This window comes from Triturus cristatus, chromosome 5_2 (genome assembly GCF_964204655.1).
Source record: "Triturus cristatus chromosome 5_2, aTriCri1.1, whole genome shotgun sequence".
In the NCBI taxonomy this organism is placed as follows: Eukaryota; Metazoa; Chordata; class Amphibia; order Caudata; family Salamandridae; genus Triturus; species Triturus cristatus.
Window position 1 is genome coordinate 44,282,513 of NC_140588.1, and position 25,043 is coordinate 44,307,555.

The 25,043-nt window shown below is 44.7% G+C and overlaps 1 protein-coding gene across 1 annotated transcript in view; it reads right to left on the reverse strand.

Moving 5' to 3' along the window:
* LOC146822633 (dynein axonemal heavy chain 5-like) overlaps positions 1-25,043 on the reverse strand; it is a 971,002-nt gene that overhangs the window by 855,733 nt on the left and 90,226 nt on the right. Inside the window, exons 2-5 of the mRNA XM_085606815.1 lie at positions 9,922-10,022; positions 7,474-7,662; positions 7,309-7,383; positions 2,591-2,692 (exon numbers count right to left, since the gene is read on the reverse strand). Of these exons, the coding sequence (XP_085462941.1) occupies positions 2,591-2,692; positions 7,309-7,383; positions 7,474-7,662; positions 9,922-10,022 (467 nt within the window). The remainder of the gene's footprint in view (positions 1-2,590; positions 2,693-7,308; positions 7,384-7,473; positions 7,663-9,921; positions 10,023-25,043) is intronic.

Sequence of the window (25,043 nt, forward strand, 5' to 3'; positions counted from 1 at the left end):
GCCTTCTCCTTGCTTTTCTCTCATTTTGACACCTTCCTCCATGCTTATTCCCCTGTTTTTGGGTACCTTCTCCTTGCTTTCCCTTTGTATTCATTGCTTTCACCTTGTTTTTTCCATTGTTTTTGAGTGCCTTCTCCTAGCTTTTCCCTTCTTTTCACTGCTTTCCCCTGTTTTTGAGTGCCTTCTCCTTGCTTTCCCCTTGTTTTCATTGCTTTTCTCCTTGATTTTTCCCTCATTGCCACTCCTGCCTGCAGCCTCTTTCATGCCTCCAGCCTAGCCCCGCCCACCACCTCCAAGCTGCCCTCTCTCCTCCCAGAACCTACTTATTGGAGGCCGCAGTGCGACCCTATTGAGCAGGCCTCTGGCCTAGCTCTCCCCGTGCTGCTGCATCGCTCTTGCTCCTGTCTCCTCCTTGCTTTTTCCTTCATTTTTTAAATGCCTTCTCTTTGCTTTTTTCCTCCTATTCCTGCTGTCTCCTTGCTTTTCCCCCTATATTTGAGTGCCTTATCATTGCTTTTCCCTCATTTTCATTGCTTTCACCTTGTTTCCCCCCTGTTTTTTGAGTGCGTTCTCTTTGCTTTCCTCTCCCTCTCATTTTCACTGCTTTCTCCTTGCTTTTCTCCAGTTTTTGAGTGCCTTTTCCTTGCTTTTCCCTCATTTTTACTGCTTTCTCCTTTTCCTTGTTTCCCCCCCATTTTTAAGTACCGTCTCATTGCTTTTCACACATTTTCCCTGCTTTCTCCTTGCTTTTCTCCAGTTTGTGAGTGCCTTCTCTTAGCTTTCCTCTTGTTTTCATTACTTTCTCCTTGTTTTTCTCCCACATTGCCGCTCCTACTTGTCCTCTTTTTCCCACCTCTGCCTAGCCCCGCCAACTGCCTCCAGCACACCTCCCACTTTCCAAGACCTACTTAATGGAGGCCGCAGCGTGACCCCATTGAGAAGGCCCCAGGTCCATCTCTCCCCATGCTGCTACAACACTCTTGCTCCTGTCTCCTCCTTGCTCTCCCCCCACTTTTTGAGTGCCTTCACCGTGTTTTCCTGCTTTCTCCTTGCTTTCCCCCATATATTTGAGTGCTTTCTCATGCTTTTCCCTCATTTTCATTGCTTTCACCTTGTTTTCCCCTTTTTTTGAGTGCCTTCTCCTTGCTTTCCTCTCATTTTCACTGCTTTCTCCTTGCTTTTTCCCTCCCCGTTTTTAGGTCTCGCCTGACCCAGCGCATGCGCTGGACTGGCAAGACTTATTGAGAGGGCTCCAAAAAGTGCTACCAGGCCAGCCTGGAGCTACAGTGCATGTGCGCGGGCGCGCGCGCCGCGCTTTACCGCGTTTACTTTCACTTTAGCGGCCGCTTTGATGTTTGATCGTGATCGCGAACACTTTTACTTTCGCGGCTGCTTTGCATAGCCAATAGGTCTCGCTTTTGGGACCTTATAAGTATTTAGTTATGCAACTGTTGCATGGCTAAACACTTATAAGGTCCCAAAGGCAAGACCTATTGGCTATGCCAATGCTTGTTTGAGTTCCTTCTACTTGCTTTCAGTTCGTTTTCATTGCTTTCTCCTTTTTTCCTTCATTTTTGAGTGCCTTCTCCATGCTTCTCCCTCATTTTCACTGCTTTCTCCGGGCTTTCACTTATTTTCATTGTTTTCTCCTTGTTTCCCATCCCCTGTTTTTGAGTGATTTCTCCTTGTTTTTTCCACATTTTCACTGCTTTCTCCTCGCTTTTCCCCCGGTTTTTCAATGCCTTCTCCTTGCTTTCTCCTTTGTTTTCATTATTTGATCCATGATTTTTCCCTCATTGCCGCTCCTACTTGTGCTATTTTTCCCACCACTGCCTAGCCCCCCCAACTGCCTCCAGCGCCCCTCACTCCTTTAAGGAACTACTTAATGGAGGCCGCAGAGTGACCCCATTGAGCAGACCCCAGGCCCAGCTCTCCCTGTGCTGCTGCATCGCTCTTGTTCCTGTCATCTATTTGTGTTTCCTCCTGCTTTTTGAGTGCCTACCCCTTGATTTTCCCTTATTTTCCCTACTTTCTCCTTGCTTCCCCCCATTTCTTTAAGTGTCTTCTCCTTACTCTCCATTCGTTTTCATTGCTTTCTCCTTGTTTTTCCCCTGTTTTTGAGTGCCTGCTCCTTGCTTTCCCCTCCTTTAAAAATAAATAAAAAGCAGTTAGCAACTCCAGTGCCTTGAGAGCCACACCGGTGAGTTGCAGCACTTTATAAATCCTAGATTGATTGATATGTACTTTTATGGATGCTCTATGCTTCCGAATAAAGGATGTATGGTGATGATGATGACACTGATGGAATAATGCATTTGTCTTAGAATCCACAAAAGCTTGTAAACCCCACGAAGTGGGCACGCCTTAATCAATTCAACATATTCCATGAAGCCTTTTGAGATGGGTGTTTGCATCTAGACTCATTGATCAGTTATAAAAGAATCTCTAAGCTGTGAATCCTACAGAACAGAATAGTGGTATGAAGGTTAAGAATCTGAATGTGTAAAAAACATTCTAGTGGCCTGGGGCAAAGATGTGTTATGCTGGCAGTTGAAAGAATGCCTTCAAACCATTATTGCAAATACGGTACCTCAGTGGAGCCCATCGTTATAAAAAGCTTCTTTTGAGATGGCACAGTACTGGTGATGGAACTGGCGGCATCGGACCATAGAGGGACGTTCGTTTTTTGTTGCTGGAGGAGAAAAATATTATAGCTTGATCAAGTTATAACCTAAATACCATTTTTAAATAGAAGACAACGACTTGTGTTTTTTGTATGCAAATATCGCAAATGATTGCATTATAAAAGAAAACGCCGTGGCCATGATTTGCTTCCGTAGGCAACTCTATCGAAATCTATATAAGTCAGAACATTTGACATGTTATGATTTTAAGACCAGAACAGAACATAAAGTAGAAAATGAAAAGTTACGTTTCAACATTACTTTTGAAACAGGTGGTCTTACCTGAATTTTATAATTTTGACATGGCTGCTCTTGATTGGTAAAAAAATACAAACAGTATAGGAATCAAGATATCTAGTTTGTGGACTATTCATTGTTCATTGATAAAAATGTAAAAGTATGGGCAGAGATATTGATGGACGTCTGAAAAAAAAAAGTTCCCGTTTTTTTCTATTCACTAACATACCCAGGAATACATCTGGAGTGCTGCTCAAGGTGAAGGTGTTTTCAGGTGTACAATTGGGAATGTCATGTTACTACTCCCATGGGCTCCTATTCCTGTGCGAAGTACTAGATAGCACAGGAATCCACGAATGTGGAATGCAGATTCCAGTGCAAATGCACTCTGGAAGAAAAACATCTGTGCTCATGGGAAAAACGCATTCCCTACACCAGCGCCAAATCTGTGAGGTCCACCTTTCCCCTTCCCATGCTGGAAAGGGAGTTACTTCCGCTCTTGGATGGAGTAAATCCTCGCCCATTTCCAGAGTGGAGGGGGGTCGGAGAGAAGTTTTGGAATGGCCACAAATACACTTTTGTGGGCATTCCTGAGTTCCCAAGAAAAAACACACCTTGTAAGACCTACTTCCCTGCCCTTGAGTTTGATTAATGATTACAGATTCCTGGCCGACATAAAAGAACTGTTTCTGGCCATAAACTTACATTTACTAACAAAAATCCCTACTTATGTTTTTTTCATGTTCAGTTAGTTTTGATTAACGTTTTAAGCATTACAATCAAGCATCGATAATTTGCAATAAAACGGAAGGATCATAGAGCATCACACAGATTTTGTTATAAGGCAGAATTTATGGTCTGTGGTAGTTGAAATATCTGCAATACAGAAATGCAAAAAACTGACATACAGCCAATAATACAATCTTGTAAGTTCCTTATAGGTGAATAAAGATGCAAAGGTAGACCATGGATTTGTCAGCAAAACAAGTAAGGGCTTGGGTTGGCAGCAGTGTATAATCCTCACAGGACAGGTCAGTCTATTTTGGGGAGGGGGAAAGAGCAGGATTTAATGAGACTAATTTATAAAATAGCCCTGGAGAGTGTTAGGGGTGATATGACAATGTACACAATAACAGAAGGGAATGGCATTAGCTATGGAGGTAAGGAGCAGTAGTAGCTCCTCCACAATGGCGGAGGAGCGTCGCCCCCCTGCCTGGCGCAGAGCCAGCAAATGAAATATAAAACAATGCTCTAGCATCGTTTTATTTTTAATTTGCCAGCTTGTGCGTGAAGGGGCTGGCATGGGAGAGGGAGGAGGAGTGCTTGTGCACTCCCTAGTCTCTAAGTGCGCATATGTGTTTTGGCTGGCTGTCTCAGGCTGGCCAAAACACACATGCGCACTTAGGTTTCTCCAGCCCGGCTGCATTCAGCAGCCAGGCTGGAGAAACTCCCACAGACTCCTTGGTCTGAGCAGGATGTCTTTTCCGCCCGCTCAGACCAATCGCTGCGCTGCTCTGCAGCACAGGGATTGGCTGGAAGTCTGTCCGAGGGGCTGCTGAGACCCAGGAAACGAGCAGCAGGAGCAAGGCGATGCAGGAGGGCGGGTCGCATCAGGTACATTTAAAACAAGCATTGGCATTGCCAATAGGTCTCGCTTTTGGGACCTTATAAGCATTTAATTATGCAGCACTATCATTGGTGCAACATCAACTGTTGCATGGCTAAACACTTATAAAAGTTCCAAAGGCGAGACCTATTGGCTATGCCAATGCTTGTTCTTTTTGACGCAGCTAGCAAGCACCTCCACTAGGTGGTGCCAAATACTGTGTTTTCTCTTGCGCCAGAGTACATGCCTTCCCAATTCCGAGCAGCTCGTTTGAGCAGACATCATAGAGAAGATCCCCCCAAAAAATCATTGGCTCCCGGCCTCAAACGCTTCAGACCTATCTGAGGCCAGACTAACCTTTCTGGGCTCCGGCTGGTCGGGTGAGGGGTGGCGGGGGCATAGAATACCCTTTACAGCAAGAGGCAACGCTGTGAATCTAAGAAAAACCGCTGGAAGCACCCCAGCCTTACATTGATATAATGGATACTTGTAGGTTAGATGAAAGCACCCTGGTGTAGTTTACATCGAGAATGACGTTGGTCATATGACTTCACTCACAGCTACCAGGTATGAGTCGCCCAGTGCGCAACTAAAATGCTTATGCTGGCATGAAATATTTAAAATCCGAATCAAATAGGATTATTGTTCACAAATGAATGTCTTGTCACCTCATGACTGGTCGAGGCAGAGGGGAGAGAAGGACCTTGGAGCTCTGGAGGGGCACAGGGCCCTGGAACACAGGGTCTACTGTGGGAATGAGGGACAGTAGAGGTGAGGAGCACTCCGGGCCCTGGGGGCAGGGGGGCTCTCGGAGCACTGATAAAGGAGCGAGAAGTTGCACCACGAAAGATTTGTACATGGCTCTGCCCACGTTGTGGCGCTGTCAGAGGTTTGAGCCTGCGGGCTCCTTGCAGCGGGAGCGACAGCTCTGCTGTCGGAGGATTATTAAGCCTGTAAATTCTGTAAAGCAGCGGCCATTGCTCTGCTGTCAGATTGTGCCTGTAGGTTCTGTGAAAAGCATATCCGCAGGCGTAGTTCACATTGTCACTTGTACCAGTCCTGCAGGAAGGCACTACGGTAGATAAATTACATTTACCCAGAATTCCGTTGCTGAGCAGGCCAGTTTTCACTTCAGCTCTGCTTGAGCCTGTAACATCTACATGCACGAGGCACAGATCTGCTGTCTGAAACACGAGCCTTTACTGCGTAGCCAGACGCGCTGATCTGCTGAATGAGGCTGGAGCCTGTAAGATCTTTGCAGACAGCGGTGCATCTCTGGGGTCCGAGGATCGAACCTGACAGGTATGTGCGGATGAGTAACAGCTCTGCTGTCTCAAACTTGAGCCTGTAAGATCTATGTAGCCTGGGGCACAGCTTTGCTGTCTGATGACAGAGTCAGATATGTGTCATGTCGGCCTCATGACATGAAAAATACAAAAAGCGCAGTGTTTCAGAGGTTTTGCATACTTGCTGTACGTACACTGAACACAGAGTAAACTGAAGCCAGGCAAACATTTAAAAGACTCAGACTATGGAAGGGAACCCGAGTAGGGTTTTTACAAGTAGAAAGTTGAGTGTCCAGTTCTCTTATCCGACTTTAGGATATCCACGAGGGAGAAGAATGAAAGAACTGGATTTTAAAATAAGCAGAAGTATTTTTCTTTAGACTCTTTTGTTCAAGAGGGTAGTTTCTGCCTAAATTGTACTCAGGCGGGTAGTTTTCGCGGTACCTCAATTTGCTTGTCCTTGTCTGTTCAACTATATTTGAACGGCTAATTGTAAACTCATTTCCAACACCACCAAATAATTGACTTTGCAAATACAAGGGCAAAGGTTAAATCTTCAAGCTTCCGCAGAGGCGCTGCATCTCATCATTCTCCCGATTCACCCTGCAGTTACCCTCGCTGACTGATGTGCGTAAAGGGCCCAAGTCCTAAATAAACAAGAAGGGCTGGGCGAGAAGGGAGGGGGGAATGCCAGCAACAGAGGAGCCCGAGCCCGCGAAAGTGAAAGTGATCGTGATTACGATCGCTACGGAGGAAAGACACATGGCGCTGCGCGCGTGCACGTTCATGTGCACTGTAGCTTTAGGCCACGGCAGCACTTTGAAAAGCCCAGTTATAAAATGTCTCTTCGAGCCTTTGGCTCGCGAGCCCTAAAAAATGATTATTAATCCCCCCTCTCCCCTACATGCGCCCGTGCTCTCCCCACCCGCCTCACCACCCTTTGTTACAGGAGGCCGCCACTGGTAAGGAGTTATCCTAAGGAGAATCAACAAAGCCATGCCAGATCGCATACCAGTATTTTAGCCATCAGGCTTTGGCAGAGGCCACAACGAACAAAAATACCTACAAAAGTAGACCTCGACATCTTTAAAATTCAGAACCAGAGAAGGCGAATTTATCTCCAAATGTCCTTATCCCTAATTACATGAAATTGTTGGTGGCCCATTGGAAGCTATGATCTGGCTAAATTAATATTGTTTTCACTGAAAGAATTGGGAATACACAGAGAACTCAGAGCATTTGGTTGAGGCAAAAAACCTATAGGAATTCTGACTCAAATAGTGTGGGATATAGTTTCGAGAAAGAGAGGCGAGATTGATCATATAGAGCCAGATACTCAGACTAATGCTGAGAAATAAGTATATAGTACGGGCATGGCGGGAACTATATCACAACAAATTCTAAGTTTCTCAGGCTGGTGACTGTAGATAGATATGCATATTGTAGAGCCAGAATAGAGAGAGATTCTTAGATACATAGAAATGGCTATACATACTTGAAGGACTTCTTGGTAAAAGAAAAGCAACTTCTTAGATCCATTTGCTGCAAAGAAATCTCCAATAGTGCTGAACTGAAAAAACAAGACAGCGACAGTAAAAACATAGAAAAGTTGAAAAACAATTGCAATAAAATGGTGTGCGAACTGCTCATGTAGCATCACCTTTTCATCTGAAATAAGGAAGTCTTCGGCTTCGTTCTCACTTATACCAATGCCATCGGATAGTTTGGATATCAAGTATTTGTGCCTCGCGTCCAGCTGAGCGCGACGCTCTTCCTTTGTCACTTTGGCCAACTTGGCCATTTCTTTTCTTGCCTCATTTGAAAGTACTATGTTCTTCTTTCCAGGGGGCTAAAAGAAATTAAAATATATATTAAATGCAATATTTTCTAATACCGAATTTCCATGTTTGTCAGAAAGCCGTGTTCAAATTCGAAATCTATGCAGAGCAGGGCTAAAACTAAAAGTTAAAAAAGACATGGATTTATCTTTCCAACACTTATCCACTTCAGGAAACTGGCATGAGTTAGGCTTCAGACATGCCCTACGTAAGATAACTACGTAACATTGAGTATGCTGAACCTGATTCGTAGGGAGCAATAGTTTAAGAGAAATAAGTCTCATAAAGCTTCTATGATGTATTGAATGTAGTTGGAAAGGTCTACTTGAAAGCTTCTGAGTAGCTTTGTCTCCTGCGGTGGTGCATAATATAGAGTGCGGCATGCACCACAGTGCTTAATGTGAGCCGGAGGATGCCAGGGGGGGCCACTGACACTCATTTTTGGGGACCAGCACTTATTTTTCCATATCAGACATTTACGGAGAGCAAACACGGGGAAAAGACAAGCACACACAGCGGAAAGACAGAGGAAGACAGAGATGGAAAAACTGTCATAAAGGAAGAAAGCAGGAACCGACAAGAAAGAGATAAAGGGGCAGAGAGTGTCTGGTAGTGGGTTAAAGAGGCATGGGGTGGATTTAAGGGCCCCAGCATGCCCACAGATAATGCAGTGGTTTCAGCTTCATGAGGCAGATAAATTACCAGATGCTATTCACACTATGGAAAAAATGATAAAACAATATGGGAAATGTATAAAAGTATAAATGTATAAAAGTGGTGTAATGTATTCATATGAGTTTTCACACATGACTATCAGAAAATAAACTTTGGATTTGGGGTTCAAAGAAGATATAGCTCGGATATATAGAGTTCCTGCTGGTGGTGCGCCCTCTATGGAACAGGATTGGAATTGGGAAAGTGAGGAAGGCATAGCTGTGTGGAGAAGGAAGTTAAAACACCAGAAAGTAAAAGGGACATATATACTGGGGTGCCCAGACAAAGATATTTGTAGTGGGGTGTATAGAAAGGGGGTTTTGAATGGACATCCGCTGGGCTGACAACAGGCCCTCTGACCAGTGCATTCACAAAACAACTGGTGGAGGGAAATTAGAACAGTAATATAATCAGTCCCCGATTATTGAAGGTACTTAGATCATGCTGTCAATTTCTCGTGATTCACATCTGGCACCCAGGGCCAGGTTACTGTGTCGACCAGGCTGTGGCTAACTGAGGTGTCATATACACAAGGCCCAATATCTGTCACAGATCTGGAACAGGTGGAGGGGCCATGCCTTCACGTTTTGCCCAACAAGAAGAGTGTCTGTCAGACTGAGCAAAGGTCAGCCTAACAGACACTCTTTATTTTCAGGTCAGGCAACAGGAGCTACACATGCGCTAAATGTGCAAGGTCCTGGCTTCCTGAGCTGAACTTTGCCAGGCCACAGTTGTCTCAGTTGCTGTGGCGTGACCTCTTCAGCCAGGCAGAGCACCTCGAGGCCCCCCATCATGACGAGGGAGAGCATCACTGATTGCTTCGGACCGGGGTGCTTTAGTTTTAAGACCTGAAGCGCCCAGGGCCGAGTGTACATCCGTGACACCTCGTCACAGAGTGGGGTCAGCTTCTCTCATTGACCCCATCCCACTCTGACGAGGTAGGGACTGCTGCCTCCCCTCATTGGCTGACCTAATGTCAGCCAATGAGGAAAGGCAGCAACCTCTAGTTTCCTGAGACCCTGAGGAAGAGATGTGACGGTAAGTGTGATTTTTTTTAAATGTTTGCTGCCTGTATGTATGAATATTTGGGAGTGAGTGCTGTGAATGGATATTTGTGTGTGTATGTGCTCATGTATGAATGCATGGGTGGGAGTGTGTGTGTGTGTGTGTGTGTATCACACCCACATCCTCCCGCTAAATTTACCAGCCGCCACTGATCTGTCAGAACATCAGGCAATCAGGAACTCCCAAGCGGGAACTTCATATACTATTGACAGGCTTATGCAAATTCTTACAATGGTAAAACATTTTTAACTGTGCACTTTTTCTCACCCAGCGCATCTTTTAAATCATGTAAAGCAGACTTAGGTAATAGCAAGCAAATGAAAGGAACAATTCAATTCAAATGTAGTAAATTCTGATTTTTGGTGTGAATATTTAGCGTTTTAATGTATTAGTATGACAGGTTACCACCAAGATCACACCATTTTAAAAGGCAAAGCAGGAGCCCTCCGTATGAGCAGCGCTTGGCCTTTTTTTGTTACAGACATACTTACTGGAATGGCTGCAGATGGAGATGAAACAGTAGTGGCAGATCCTGGCACAATGCTTGTTCTTTTTATTGCTCCGCCCCGTCGTCGACCCTTCCCATCTGCATCTAGGTTTGAAACATGGCCTCACATAATTATTCATCAGAACACACGTTATTTCGCATACACTGTTGAGCAACAATCAGAGGCAAATCCCTCAAATAAACATAATGTCCACCCTAACCACAATTATGGCATTTCACCCAAAGCAGCTATTATTATCTATCTGCTACTACATGTGAACTGCCCCCCCAGCCTACCTTAGATTTATGACAGGGTGCAGTCACCAAAGATTGAAATAGAGGACATGAGCCAGACAGACAACATAACTGGTATCTGAGCCAGCATAATCTCCAATATAATACCAGTCATGGGACCTGTCTGGTTCATGTCCCCTATTCTAAGCAAGAATGATGCTCACTGTCATCCGACCAAGGTAGGCAAAGAGGAACAGGGCACGTGCAGGACCTGGCTGGAAATGTTATGCAACATGTGGCAAAATTCCAAACATGACCTTGCTGCTAGACCTGTTGAGCTTCGACCTGGAGAACCTGGTCTGAATCATTACCTTGATTCAACTTCCTGCAGTTCTAGGCAAATCACGAAATCTCCCCAAGCCTAAAAAATGTGCAAGATATTCTGGTGCTCATGTACAGGGCTCTAATGCCCAGGGGCCAGGTCTGAGCTATATAGAATCACAAAAAATAAATAAAATAAGATTAGCATCATGCAAAGTAAAGAGGGAGAGAACAATATTCCAGCCAAGTTCATGCAATTTAATAACATTTTTGAGAAGTCAGTGCCAACACAGGTATTAGATGCATTCAATATCTTCCCTTTAACGTGAAAGGGTTCATCTACAGGATGTCACGTATTACTCTTCTCCAATAGATATTCTAGACACAGAGACAAGGCACTGGTAACCAAACTAGGACAGTATAACCACTGCCATACTCTTAGGATCCTTAAATTGGTAATGTGCACTTAATGGAGGCCATTGCCCCAGATACTTTGAGAGAGTTTCAATACCCGGTAAATCCAAATGTTCAGGCTGACCGGGATGGATACAGGGACCAGCCTTGGCTCGCTGAAAAGTACCTTAGATGTGTCGTCGAAATTGATGCATCGACGGAAAATCATGGTGCCGTGCAAAGTCGGAGATGTGTCAGAAACTGGGGATGATGCGCATGCAGTCAGCAATGCGGTGTCCGCAGTACTCGCAGCCGCAGGGTTGCATCGACGTCGAGGAAGAAGCACTGGTTATGATTGATGCAACAGCATCAATGAGTGGGTTCTGGTTGTAGCAGCACTTCATACCCACTTCCGGGGGCCCAGGACTGGATTGGCACCACTTGGCAGAGGAAGACTTGCAGCAAGCAAAGGTAAGGTGCTGTTGCAGGATGAATTTGAGTCTCTAATGTCCCTGAGACTTAGAACATAGGGGAAAACCAACAAGCCCTTGGAGTCTTTCTTGGTTCAAGTGAGATGTGTCCAGTCCTTCCTCAGTAAGGGCAGAGGATAACAGGCAGCAGCGTAGCACAGCAGTAAAAACAGTTCTGCCAGAACAGCAGTCAGAGTGGCAGACCTTTGACCAGCACAGCAGTCCTTCCTCCTGACAGAGTTCTTCACAGGTCCAGTAGTGTCCTGTCTTGGTGGTGTCTGAGGTACAGTACATATACCCAATTGTTCTTTTGAAGTGGGGGAGACTTCAAAGAGATACCTTTGAAGTGCACAGAGTCCCTGTATTTCCTGACCTGGCTCGAGACTCACTACAAGGGGTATGCAGCCCTTTGTGTGGGGACAGGCCACAGCCTATTGAGGAGTAAGTGTGAGGCTGAGTCCAGTACCTCTCTCTGATCCTGCCCAGGATGGCCCATCAGGATGTGAATGCCCCACAAAGTCACACCTAGGCTCCCTTTGTGTGTGGCTGTCTAGAGGGAATGCACAAAGTCAAGCTGTCGCCAACCACAGACGTGGATTGAATACAGGCTGCAGGCACAAAGGGCTCAGAGAAGATAAATGTCATCTTTCTAAAAGTGGTATTTTCAGAATTGCAAATCAAAATCCGACTTCACCATATGTTGTGTTTTTAAATTGTGATTCCTGAGACACCAGACTTGCGGGTTTTATCTTTTCACAATTGGAAATAGCAATGTAATAAGGTAATCCCAATGTTGTCCTATGGGAGAGATAGGCCTTGCAGTATTGAAAAATGAATGTATGAGTTTTTCACCACTAGGACATGTAAAGCTCAAAAGTACCGGCTCCTCTGCTATGGCGGAGAAGCGTTGCCAGAGCACTACTGGGTTGGAGACAGCAAGGCACAGTCTCCTAGTGTCCCTGGGAGTGCAAATCATCGGCGCTCAGGCCAATGCTCAAGCTGCTCTCATACGTGGGAGCAGCTCCAGGATTGGCTGCAGTGGAGTCTGAGAGTGTCTGCCTGCTGTGGCGGCTGGCTGCAGATGGCAGGTAAGTTATTTTTTTTACCCTTTTTTTGTTGTTTCTCATCTTACCCCTCTCCTCTCCTCTGACACCGGCAGTTACTGAAAAGTACATACCCTACTTTTGAAATACACTGCATCCTGCCCCTGGGCTTTCCAGAGCCTATCTTAGGGGTGACATTTATATTTAAAAGGAAGGTTTGGGCCTGGCAACAGGGTTACCTTGCCAGTTCGACATGGCAGTTTAAAACTGCACCCACAGGGTATGCAGTGGCAGGCCTGAGACATGTTTAAAGGGGTACTTAAGTAGGTGGCACAACCAGGGCTGCAGGCACACTTGTAGCATTTAATTTACAGGCCCTGGGCAAAGGTAGTGCACTCTACTAGGGACTTATAGAAGAATTACATCTGCCAGTTGTGGATAAGCCAATGCTATCGTGTTTTAAGCAGAGAGCACATGCACTTTAGAACTGGTTTGCAAAGGTGAAGTGCCCAAAGTCCGAAAGCCAATAACATTGAGGTCAAACAAAGAGGAGGAGGAAGGCAACCGGTTTGGGGTAACCCTTCAGTAAGGGCCATTTTCCACCAATCTAACACAGGCTTTTTCTGCCTGTGGTCTTGCATCACTTGCTCCCACTTCATCATTGATGTTATTGCCCTCACCTCTCTTTTTGAGGAACAGCTGAAAGAGAGTCTCTAGGGACCCAAGGAGTGAGATATGCTGACATCCAGTTTATATCCTGATAAAGACAAAAGCAGGTGAAGAATATGAAAGAAAGAAAATTGCCAACACAAAACTGCCAAGTCAATTTGTTTAATAATAAATGAAGCTTAAGAAATAATTTTGACATTTCCTCCAAATCATGCAAAAAATGTTCTGAAGTTCTGTGGCACTGGTGAACTGAGTTATCACTAAGCATGCCAAAGAATGAACAGTTTCATTAGAGAGAACTACTATGTACCTTTGTTTGGCCAAATTTTCATTTTCTTTTACCCTTGCTAACCAGGTTAAGTTCTATTTTATTCTATTCACCTGTTTTATAAAGCACACGGCTACCCGACAACTGGTTTGCCAGCGCTATCAGTACTGGCTGGAGTGAAGGTAATTAAAGGTGATTAGGGGTAACAGATAGGTTTTTAGTTTCTTTCTAAAACTCATGAAATCATCATCCATTCTCAGGCTGATAGGTAAGGAATTCTAGAGTTTTGGTGCCAGAAATGTGACTCAACAACCTCCACTTCTAGCTCTCTTAACTCTGGGAACAGCAAGAAGCTCGAGATTGCTTGACCTGTTGGTCAGGTGGGAGGTTATCACCTAATGAAGAACATGTGGGCCCACTTTATGTTTGCCTGATGTGTGATGCATAACCCCTTGAATGTACTCTACAACTTATTTGCAGCCAATTGAGACTTTTAAGTGCTGCATGGGCTGACACCATTTTAGGAAAGCCTAACAATATTCGAGTGACCGCATTCTAAATGAATGGAGTTTGTCAATGACCGGCATTGGACTGACCAAGTAAAGCGAGGTGCCATGGCACAAGAGAATCAATCCTTGAATCGCAATTCTTTGTGACTCCTTTGGGAGCCATTTCAGAGTTTTCCTTAAGGCTCTCAGAAGGCCAAAACAGCTGCCACCCACCCTCTTAACTTGGGGTGCCATGGAGAGCTGCTTGTCCTAGGCTCTTGATTTCCAGCTTGGGGGGTGTGGGGTTTCACCTTGAGAATGAGGTCATCTTATCTGGTCGCAGAGTGCTGGGTTGTTGTCATCCACTAAGACCTCTGTTATTTTCCTGTTAAGCTTTAAGCAGCTAGTTGCCAGCCACTTGGAGACCTTCTCTAGACAACTGTTGAGTCTCATGGAGGTGGAGTCTATGTGTGGTGATACAGAGACAATCATCTGATTATCGTCTGTGTAAGATACAATTGTAAAACCAGAAGAGCAGATGATTATAGACAAAGGGCGGACATACACATTAAAAAGTGTAGGGCTCAAAGAGGAGCCCTGTGGCACCCCAAAATTCAGCTGATGGCTAGTTGTCAAAAAAAGACCCCTCACTCATTTGAAAGCTTCTCTTTTACAGAAATGAGGCAAGTCATTTTAAGGCTTTCTCCATAATGTCTAAAATTCAGCTGATGGCTAGACGTGAAAAAAGACCCCTCATGCATTTGAAAACATCTTACAGAAATGAGGCAAGTCATTTTAAGGCGTTCTCCATAATGTCCACTTCTTCCAGACAGTGGAGTAGGATAGGGTAGGAGACAGTAGCAAATGCAGCACTTAGATCAAAGAGGATCAGAGCCGTTGAGCCATCATGATCCAGGACCATTTTAAGATCTTCAGAGCCTTTAAAAGTACTGTTTCTGTGCTGCAACCTGAGTAGAAACCTGTTTTAGTGAAGTGAAGGATGTTATTGGCTTCCAGGTATTTTGTGAGGTGTGTGTTTATTGTCTTCTCCAAAATCTTACTGACTCCAGGTAATAATGATATGGGTCTGTAGTTTTTTTTTACCATCTCAGAGTCCAACATGGGTTTCTTAAGTAAAGGGGGAATAATGGCATGTTTCCATTCTTCCGGGATGCTCCAATTTTTCAGGGACAGATTATATATTTCTGTTAAAGCTAAAAGCATAGCATCTCTCTCTTTCAAAAGGATATCTATTGGAGCAGGTTAAAGTGGTGAAACTGATTTAACTGAGCTTGACACCTTAATAACTTCCTCTTTAACCAACTGAGGAAACATAGTGTGTTCAGTCGTACCAGTATTAATTGTAAGCCTTCCTACTGGCTTGTTGTTGTGATAAACCGATTCCGATACATCATCGTAAATGTTCCTCTCTTTTCCAAGACAGTGGTTCGCAAGTAGCTCACGAAGTTCTGCCAAAGGGGCAGGACCAACCTCTGGTATCTCAGTCTTTAAAAAGGAATTTAAAATATTGTACATTTCTTTAGAAGAGTTTGAGGATTTCTTAATCCTCTCTGTGAAGTAATTGATCCTGGCTCTATGAATTGCATGCTGATATTTTTTCAAGAATGCTGTGTAGACCTGTAAGCATGTTTCGTTGTAATTGACTCTCCTTCACATTGTTTGCATTCTTTCTTAATTGTATTATTTCCTGAGAGAACCACTGAACGCCTGCCATTGCATTTACTTACTGGTTTTTAAAGGGATTAATTAATCAAGGGCTTATTTCTTCCAGTTTTTGAGTAGGTATGTGGCCAACTCTTTATCTTGTATTAGATTGGGTCCTGAATTGCATAGGGCCAGCTTCCAACTGGTCTTGCCCAGTTTGGACCATTGCTGGGTAGTCTTAAGAGTAAATTACTTTAGGTGTAAACTCCCGTACTTTTGGAATTGAAAAAAAGAATAATATAGAGGTTCATCGAAACAACTTGCAAAGGGGGCTATACTGACATGTTGGATATATTCATAGAAATTCGGTTCAAGATGTGACACATGCATGGGAGAGCTAACCAACTGGAATAAATGGAATACTGACATTTACCCAGACTGCAAAAACATAGCTGCAAACAGTTAGCAGCCTGGGTACATGCGAAATCCTCAACCTGAATATTTATGTTGTCCAGTAATGTGAAGTTAGCTGTCTGAAGGCTGTGGGCTGCCAGTACATCTGGCATGTTCGTCACGAATTCTGAGGCTGATCTTGGTGAACGGTAGACCAGCAGCCCTGAAAACGTATTGGTGGGAGAGAGTTTGATCAAATTTGAGAGGCTTTCATTGCCTGGAAATAAGACCGGAATAAATTTACAGTCTAAATTGTTTTTTGCAATGATAGTAGCCCCCCTCCCAACATATCAACCCAGTCACACCTAGAAATTGTGTAGCCTGGTTGTAAGGTTACTGCTATATCTGGCCAGCTGCTCTCATTGAGCCATGTTTCCATTAGAAAGAAAGCTTCTTGCTGGGTTTCTTTTAAAAAGATGAACAGTTCTATTTTATGCATGGGGAGGGATCTACAATTAACATTACAGTACATGTGCCACATGTGTGTTGGCTGACTTTGCGCCACTTGATTCACTCCATTAGGCGAGATACTTGGTTTCTGTACTGCCTTTCACCCGGTAGACTAATGACAGTTCAGAATTAATACAGGACCTTTGTGATGTTTCACAATACAGTTCGGCGTCCAATGGTTGTATTGTGTTTTTTATGTTTATGATGGAAACTTGTATGGGTCTCTGTTCTGCATGCTGCGCGTTTCCCCAGTGGACCCATCACACTGTCAGTTTTTGCTGACTGGCTTCTGAAGTTCCACCGCTAGGTTGCTTGCCAACAAAGCCTGAGTTCTTCAAAGTATTATGTGTCAGAGTTTAGCTACCACACCAACCATATACGGCAATGTGTTAACTTGCATTCCAATCCCTCTTATTCTGAGGCTGATAATTTTACAACTTTTGTGTTTTTTATATTTGTAACAAAAATGGGCATTTATGAAAGTGTTTCTGTCTAAGATATGTAGGTATATGAGTGTGTGTGTGTGCGTGTGTACATAACAGACACAGACCCTGCACTCTTAAGGGTCCTCTGAAAAGTGTGACCACCAGTTTGGGGATCATTCTGTCTCAAACTTCCAAGCTGTCAACAGGGTCAAATCTGTTGCACTTGATTCCTTTGGGACAGAGTGGTGTGAAATGTATAAACTGTAGCTCAATAGTTAAGAAGAGTTGGATTCTGAGCTCCCTGCTGCAATTAGGACAGTAAATTGCAACTACCCCTCTAAAACTTGACCTAGCATTTTATCATACTGGCAACAGTGTGTGGTAAAAGCCCTCTGGTCTCTACCTTCAAACTGCTCTAAGCTGGGATCCCCTCTCTTGTACAAGTGCATACTTTATTCTGGGTTCCATATGTTGAGAGGATCTGAGGGAGTGTGGCCTGAGCTACGTGTCACTTCCTAAAATGCGTGATCCTCAGAGATCACCAGTTCCAGACGTTTGGCTACTTGGGAGGGCAAACACTTATACTCTATGGTGGGGCATGAGTAGTATGCATCTGTATTATCTGGAAACAGACTGGGTGAGAATGAGAAAACTGTATGGATGAAGTGTCTTCTTCTCACTTGTGTTTCAGTCCGTCCCGATGTAACCACACTATAGAGTAACACTAACAACTAACACTGACACTTTAATTAAAAATGTGTTGATTTATCCAAACAGATGATATAGTGTTTGATATTTCGTCCACTGTGTGGAGTACTGAGATAGCAAGGATTGAGACCACTCTTCCTAAAACACAATATGAAAAATTTCAAAAAAGGGTTAGTTCTTTATGAAATATCCAATAAGAAGATAGCGTGTTTAATTTGTGAAATTTCAGGGGAAGACCTGGAAAAACATGAATAAAGACACTGGGCCCGATTCACAGAACTAACTTAAGACAAAATCCTAAACTTACCACCATTTTGGTATTCACAGAAGGCACTTACTCATTTCGGTATTCACAGAAGTTAGGAGTAAGTGCCTTCTGTGAATACCAAAATGGTGGTAAGTTTAGGATTTTGTCTTAAGTTAGTTCTGTGAATCGGGCCCACTGGGCCTTATTAAGAGCTTTCGGACGAGATACTCTGTCACAAAGATGGTGGATATCTCATTCGGCATATTGCAAGTGCATTGTAGCCTATAGGCCTTGTAATACAGCGGACGGGATACTTTATTGTGTGTATTGGTTCTAAAGTCGGTGCAATGTAATGGTTTGATAATCTTCTAGAATCCATTTTTATTCTTACAACAATTAGTAGGTCGTTGTGCGTTTCTATACTGAAATGTTTTTTACCTGAACAATAAAGGAGTTTGATTTTTGTCATGAAGTTAGAAAACCCCTGACTATAAATCGAATTAAGTATTTTTCAGGCAGTAAAATGTGGTTAACTTTAAGAAACAGTAGACCGCTATTTTCTCCACACGAAAAATAAATAACAGTCATATATGATTCCTCATGTTTGTGTTTTCACACTTCTGGCAAAGCTGAAGTGAAGGGCTGGACAAAACCATTGGTCAGTCCATGCTGTGTATTGGCTAAACACTGGTATTGCTCACTCCGACAGTATTATTGGCTGTTTACAAGATCAATTACTCTTCACAAATGTGTTTGTTTTAAAGCACTTTCCTACAAACTGTTGGCAGCCACCGAAGAGCCCGCTAAACTAGACGGACAGCTGAGCGCTCCAGCCTTTCACAAATGCAACAGGAATGGTTTCAATTCTGGGCTAACACGAGTCGTGGACGAAAACAGCTTTCCCAAGAATCTCACAAAATATAGGAAAACATAAAATATTTCCTCTACAGCTTTCAACATAAGACGTTTGAAAACAGGCCTATATATGTTTGCTGTAACCACAAGTTTTTTTTGTTTTTTTTTAAATTGGTATTTTACAGAAATGCATTGTGGCAAACAAAGGCAGTGTCTCACAAATTTCTATCAGTTATTATTTATTCGTTTTAAAAATGGAACTGTTCGTAGACATGTATAACCTTTATGTGACCAGTTTCGCAAACACCTACACCTTTTAATAAAGTTTTACGTGTTAAATATTCGCAACCTTAAATAACGGTAATACCAGGCAAGAATGTGTGGGAAGTGTCATTTACTGGAGTGTGATACTCCCTCGTTGTGAGGCCCCGCTCCACACTAAGTTGTCTTTTCATGGGGGATTCCGCAGGCGAGGCTGGATTGGGCGTTCTATCCGCCCATCTGAAGTAATCAGTTCTGCTTCTCGACAATTTAAGCAGGTGGGGCACGAAGTCAGTGGTCGAGGCGGGAGTGTGTACCTGGCATCGTTGAAAAACAACTGATAATACATTTGAAAGAAATGGAAAATCATGGTTTAAAGTAAAGGTAAGCAGCCAGCTACCAAGATATGCCAAGGCCCTAGCAAGCACCTCACGTCTGTACCAACATTCCCATTGGCTTCTCCTGTGGTGGTAACAGAGATGTGTTAGTTTCGGGTGCACAAAGAATGACATCACTGGTGACGCAACTGATGGATAAAAGGAACAATGGCCACTGCTGCTCATGCTGTGATCTCCACTTGTTGTTATACAGAGGAAGCTTACCCTGCTAATGCTTGGGGGGATCGTTGAAAAGTTTTACAGGATTGCGGTTCATTCTGTGAATAGAGGGACTTGGGCAAACTACTGATCCTGCTGTGCGTGGAGGAAATGTGCATCTAATGATACACCTACCATGAACTGCTGCTGCACATCTTGATAAAAGGAAGCTTGTCCTTCTGTTACTCAGGTTGCACGTAAATGAAACTTACCCCACTGTAACTCATGATATGCTATGGTCTATGCCTGCAGTGAGTGAAGGAAGTGTGTATACTGCTGTTCGTACTGTGTGCTGTGGATGTTTGCCATTCTCTTGCAGATCTCTTCCAAACACAGCACAAGCACACTCTCCTGCTGCGGATTGGAACTCGGTCCGGGTAGGCAAAGCCGGACCCTATGGGGGCCTGGGTAAAACGCCGTCCGAAGGTGGGAGGCCCTCTCCTGCCCCCATTTGCATACCGGCTAGGCCAGCGGATGCCAGGATTAGCCCCCCTGAAAGGAGGCGAGACCCCCAATCAGGGGGAGAGCCAGTTAGGGCGAGGGGGGAATAAAAGGGGCGCAACAGCCTAAGCGAGTACATCACCCCGCCCCTCGCAATAAGGAAAGGAAGAATCCCACCCACCCACACCTGAGAAACTGGCGTTGCAGCCGCACGGGTAGAAGGGAGGCGGAACAAACACAAGAAAGTTAATGAAAGAAAAAATGTACTAGAAAGAAGATGGAAGGCTCTCACAGTGTCCTTGGGATGCCTCACGGCAGGGGCACTGAGGGAGCCAAGGGGCGACGTGCCGCCATAGAAAGAGTAGATGTGATGCTCACGCAGGACCCTTGGGATGCCTCACGGCAGAGGTACCGAGGGAGAGGATGGCAAGGACTCAGCCTCGGGAAAGGTAGAGTAGATGCTCAAGTAAGGTACTTGGGATGCCACACGGTAGGGACCCCTGGGAGAAGGGAGGGCCCACGAAAGGGTTACAGGGCGAGGGGGATGGCACTTGCAGCCCAGGCAGGTCCAGACGGACACCCTCCAAATCGGTAGCAATCTGAAGCCTAGACCCGTGAATCGGAAGCCCAGAAAAGGGGACCCTCCCCTCCCAGGATATTGAGGAGGCTGGGTCCATAATACAAGAGAAGAGTTTAAAGAGCAATAGATGTAAATATATAACATGAATAATAAATGTGAATATGACCATGAACAGTTGAAATGTATAAAGTATGTTGATGAATAAACTGCGACCTTTTCAGGCACTAAAGAACATTGTCAGTGGTGATATAAGGTAAAAGCGCACAGTTGGGGGAAAAACAGGCATGGGGAGCGGGGCGGAACGACTCGACTCCTGGAAGGGGCTATGCTATACATTAATACATCTTGCCTCAATCCTGCTAGTGATACCGGAAGGAAGGTCGCCCTCCTTCTCGAGCAGTAGGTAAATGAAACATGCCCCACCGGCTCATTTTATGTGTGAAGAATATTTTGCCTTCTGCTGGAAACGTCATTTGTTGTGGAAGGTCTCCCTGTGTCTGTTAGTGCTGCATTGCTTCCTTTTGAATATAAGGCATTTTTAAATGTACTGTTGCATTTCTATAGTTGATGGGTAGAGGAGGGTTTAACAGAAAACATAACTAGCTACTAATACAGTGACTATCAGTCTAAAGAAAAAGGATAGACTAAAACAAAGTATGATAGGATCAGAACAAGAAGCATAGGTAACATTAGCAATTGCTGCAACCATTAATATTCCAGTTTCAGACTGGGTCCAATTAGGTGAAGTTTTAGAGCATCGCGGAAAACTAGGGAGTTTCCTTCCAGCAAGAGGTTCCACATTCTGGGCACTTGATGTATGAGCCAGACACTTGCCCTACTGTTGCACAAGCTGTGTGTGAATGAAGTTTGCCCTAAAACTAAATGTATAATGTGCAACGGTAGCGGGCCCAGGCAGGGTCGGCCTGGCGCATCGGGCACTAAACAGTGTCCGATTGGCTGGTCCTGCAGGTGTGTATGCGGGCCAGTTTTTTGGCTGTTTGTGGGCCTAATTTGGGGGCCAGCTGGGCTGGTTTTTAGGTCTCGCCTGAGCCAGCTCATGCGCTGCGCTTGCAAGACTTTAAGTAAGGGCTTCAGAAAATGCTACCATGGCCGGCCTACAGCTTGCGTGCATGTGCGTGGGTGCGCGCTTATAAGCTTTCCTCTCGCTCTTCCGTGCGCGCCCGCCTCTCTGCCTCTCTGTTTTGCTCGCACAAACTCCCTCCCCCTCCCTCACCACAGAGTGCGTCTTTTCACTTTCATTTGTGAGTGGCGACACCTCCGGGTCCCGCTGAGACCGCCCTCCGTGGCATGTGCCCCCGTCATGTCTCCCCTGCTGCTGGTTCCCCCCAGCACTCACCTCGGGTATTTGTGGTGCCACCTTCTCTCGGGGTCGGCGGGAACCGTCTCATCTGGCTCTCCGCGGCTGTTTCCTGTGGGCATGAAATTGGCACCCCTTTCGGCACTCCGATCAGTCACCTCTGCGGGCCGTTATTCAGGCTCCGGGGCGCCGCCATGTTCGTTACCGTCTCTGCCTCGCCTGGCAGTTTGTCGACTCGCTGTGTCTGCCCCAGTCCTCTATTTTGGTTTTTGCTGCAGATTAGGGATGCCGCACTCACAGGCTCGTTCCCCAGTTTACTTTTGGGGTCCACCGGCACCAATAATTGCTAATTCTCGGGCCGCCCCTCGCAGCCCCAAACAGACGCGCCGGTTCTCTTGGCCACACCCCAACCAAGGTTAATAATGCTCTTTTCGGTTAATTTCAACATTGTTGTTAATGATTTTTACACCATGAGAGGTTTAATCCGAGCAGGGTTTATAGGCGGAAAACCCTGCTCCATCAATATCTAAGTACTTTGAAATGATAACTCTGTAGATCAGCATTTCTTTAGTGCACGCAAGAGACTTCATGGCTACTCTCAACCAGCCGGCACTGACTTCCTCATCCACATCCATCCAGCTCACTAACGATACTCCGGTTCCTGGTAAGTGGAGTTCATTACCATTTCAACTTCCTACCCCTAAGATCATTACAAAATGTTTAGCAGTAGTGGCAATGCTTTTCCGGTGCAATCACATTCATGTGATTCTTCACCTGGACAAATAGCTAGTAAAAGGGAGTAGTCATTCACAACGATCTTGCACCTTTAGATTTTGGGTTTTACAGTCAATGTCAAATGGCCCCACCTATATCCTCAACAGACGTAGAGATCCTTATGAGCCACACTCATTGCAGTTAAGGACAAAACATCCCCAGCAACAAGAATGACAGCCTTTCAGATGCTGCTTCCCATTTACCAGACGACGCAGACGACGCAACCTCTGAAAACTAAAAAGATAATGGCACTCTTAAGTATGATGGCTCAGTGTATTGCCTTAGTTCCAAACACCAGGGTATGTATGTCACTTCAAGAACTTCTTGACAGACAATGGTCACAGGCAACTGGGGAATGGTAAGACCTTGTGTTGGTGGAGTCCATTCTTTGGCACAAAAAGCAGTGGGGCAACAAGAACAATTTGTTACTGGACAGAAAATTTCTCGATCCGCAGCCACCAAACTTGTGGTTTGGGGAGCACACACAGGGGACCTCATAATCCAGAGCCACTGGCCCTTGCAAGAGTGTCTCCTGCACATCAGTGTGCTTGGAGCTCTTGGCAGTATAGCTAGCACTTCGAGACTTCCAGAGGGAATTCTCAACAAGCTTGTACTTATTAGAACAAACATGTCTAGCATGTACTACATACAGAAACAAGGGGGGCACACTCTCACCACAGTTGTGCAAGCCCACACAGACATATTGACATCAGGTATCCTTTTTGGCAGAACCGCGCACACAAGTGAACGTCTTTGTATATCTTCCAGTAGCAGCCATCAGCTGTCCACTTGTTTGATATCAGCACTCAGATACTCACTCTTTACTTACAAAGTTGGGGCATGTCAGCTATTAACTTTGCCAAAAACGAGAACGTAAACTGGCAAACGTTTGTGTCCAGGTACCCTTATCCCAGGTTTTTTTTAAAGCCCTATGGATTAGCTGGTCAGCTACATTTGCATACGGATTCCCCTCACCACCGCTGATTTAATATATAATCAGGAAATATGGCAAGCACCAATGACGTTTATTCCCATAGCTTCCTCCTGGGCTCAACAGCCGTAGTTATCTCTGCTTCCAAAGATGTCCCTTCACCCTCATGAGAAGCTATTCCTGTGCTAGATCTGCTCCAAAACATCAGGGACAGTTAGTGCACTCCAACCTCAGGGTTCTTGTCCTATCACTTTGGCACCAGAGGTCCAAGAAAGCATGCACGATTTGAAAGAGGCTAAAACCTCACCGTATGAGCATGCTATTCAGCTAAATGGGAGCAATGTGTTCACTAATAAAACAATCTAAAGATACAACCCTTGCCAATCACGGTACAACAAATATTATTTGTAACTTCTTGTACCTCCAAAAATCAGGGGTGGCCTCGTCTTCAATACATGTTCACCTGGCAGCAGCAATAGCTGCTTGCTTTAAAAAACAAACCGTGCCTATCAATCTTTAAAAAAACGGTTGTTAAAATTGTTGTCTAAGGGTTTTAGATGGTAATCCCTCATCAATTACCACCGATCTCTTTGAGATTGAGTCATTATTCAATTTATGAGACCTGTTGAAACGTTCAGCCATGTCATCAGCCATGTCAGCTGCAAAAACAACAGTTGATGGACAGAATGTAGAACAATGTCATACATTCACCCCAGTACAGAGATCTGGGCCTAAATCCATCGTTTTTTTGCTCACCATGCCGTTCCAGTTTAAACCCAGCCATATGCAAATCAGTCTTGACCCTGTGCCTCATGGGAATAATCCAGCCCGAACTGCCAAGCCAGGTCCTCCGTGAACTGGAAACAAGCATCCTAGGACCGGCAGCCATGTCAGCTGCATTTTCTCACCTGGAAAGTGACTTTCTTGGTAGCCATAATTTTGCTCTACAGACTAAGTGAACTACAGACTTTTTCCATTGTAGAACATTTTATCTAAGTGCACACAGACCAAGTTCTTTTTATCATACACTATTGTTTCTAACTAAATGTCGCCCTTTTTCTTGCGAGCCAGCCTATTGTTAGCCTTACTTTTTTTCGCAACCTCAGTCAGTCGCCAGAAAAAGCTCTACATTCTTAAGATTTTAAGAGTATTATGTACTATGTTGACTGTACCAAGTCCCTCAGAAAAACGAAGCAAGTGTTTTGCATTTTGCTTAGCACCACCTTGGCAACCCAGTTTCAAAAGCTGAGCTTGTTAACTGGATTGTAAAATGCATTCACATTTGTAATGCCGTAGTCGAACGCACATTAAACTCTGTGCCTAGGGCACATTCTACTTACAAGAAGAGAGCTCCTATGGCTTTTCTAAACAATAACCCATTAGCAGATATCCGCAATGGTACTACGTGGTTGTCTAGCCACACATTTATTAAATCACTACTTTGTGAACATTCATGCCTGACAAGAAGTATAAGCCGGCCAATCCGTCCTTAAGACATTGTTCCAAACGTCTCCCACTACTGCTCGCAATCCTCCT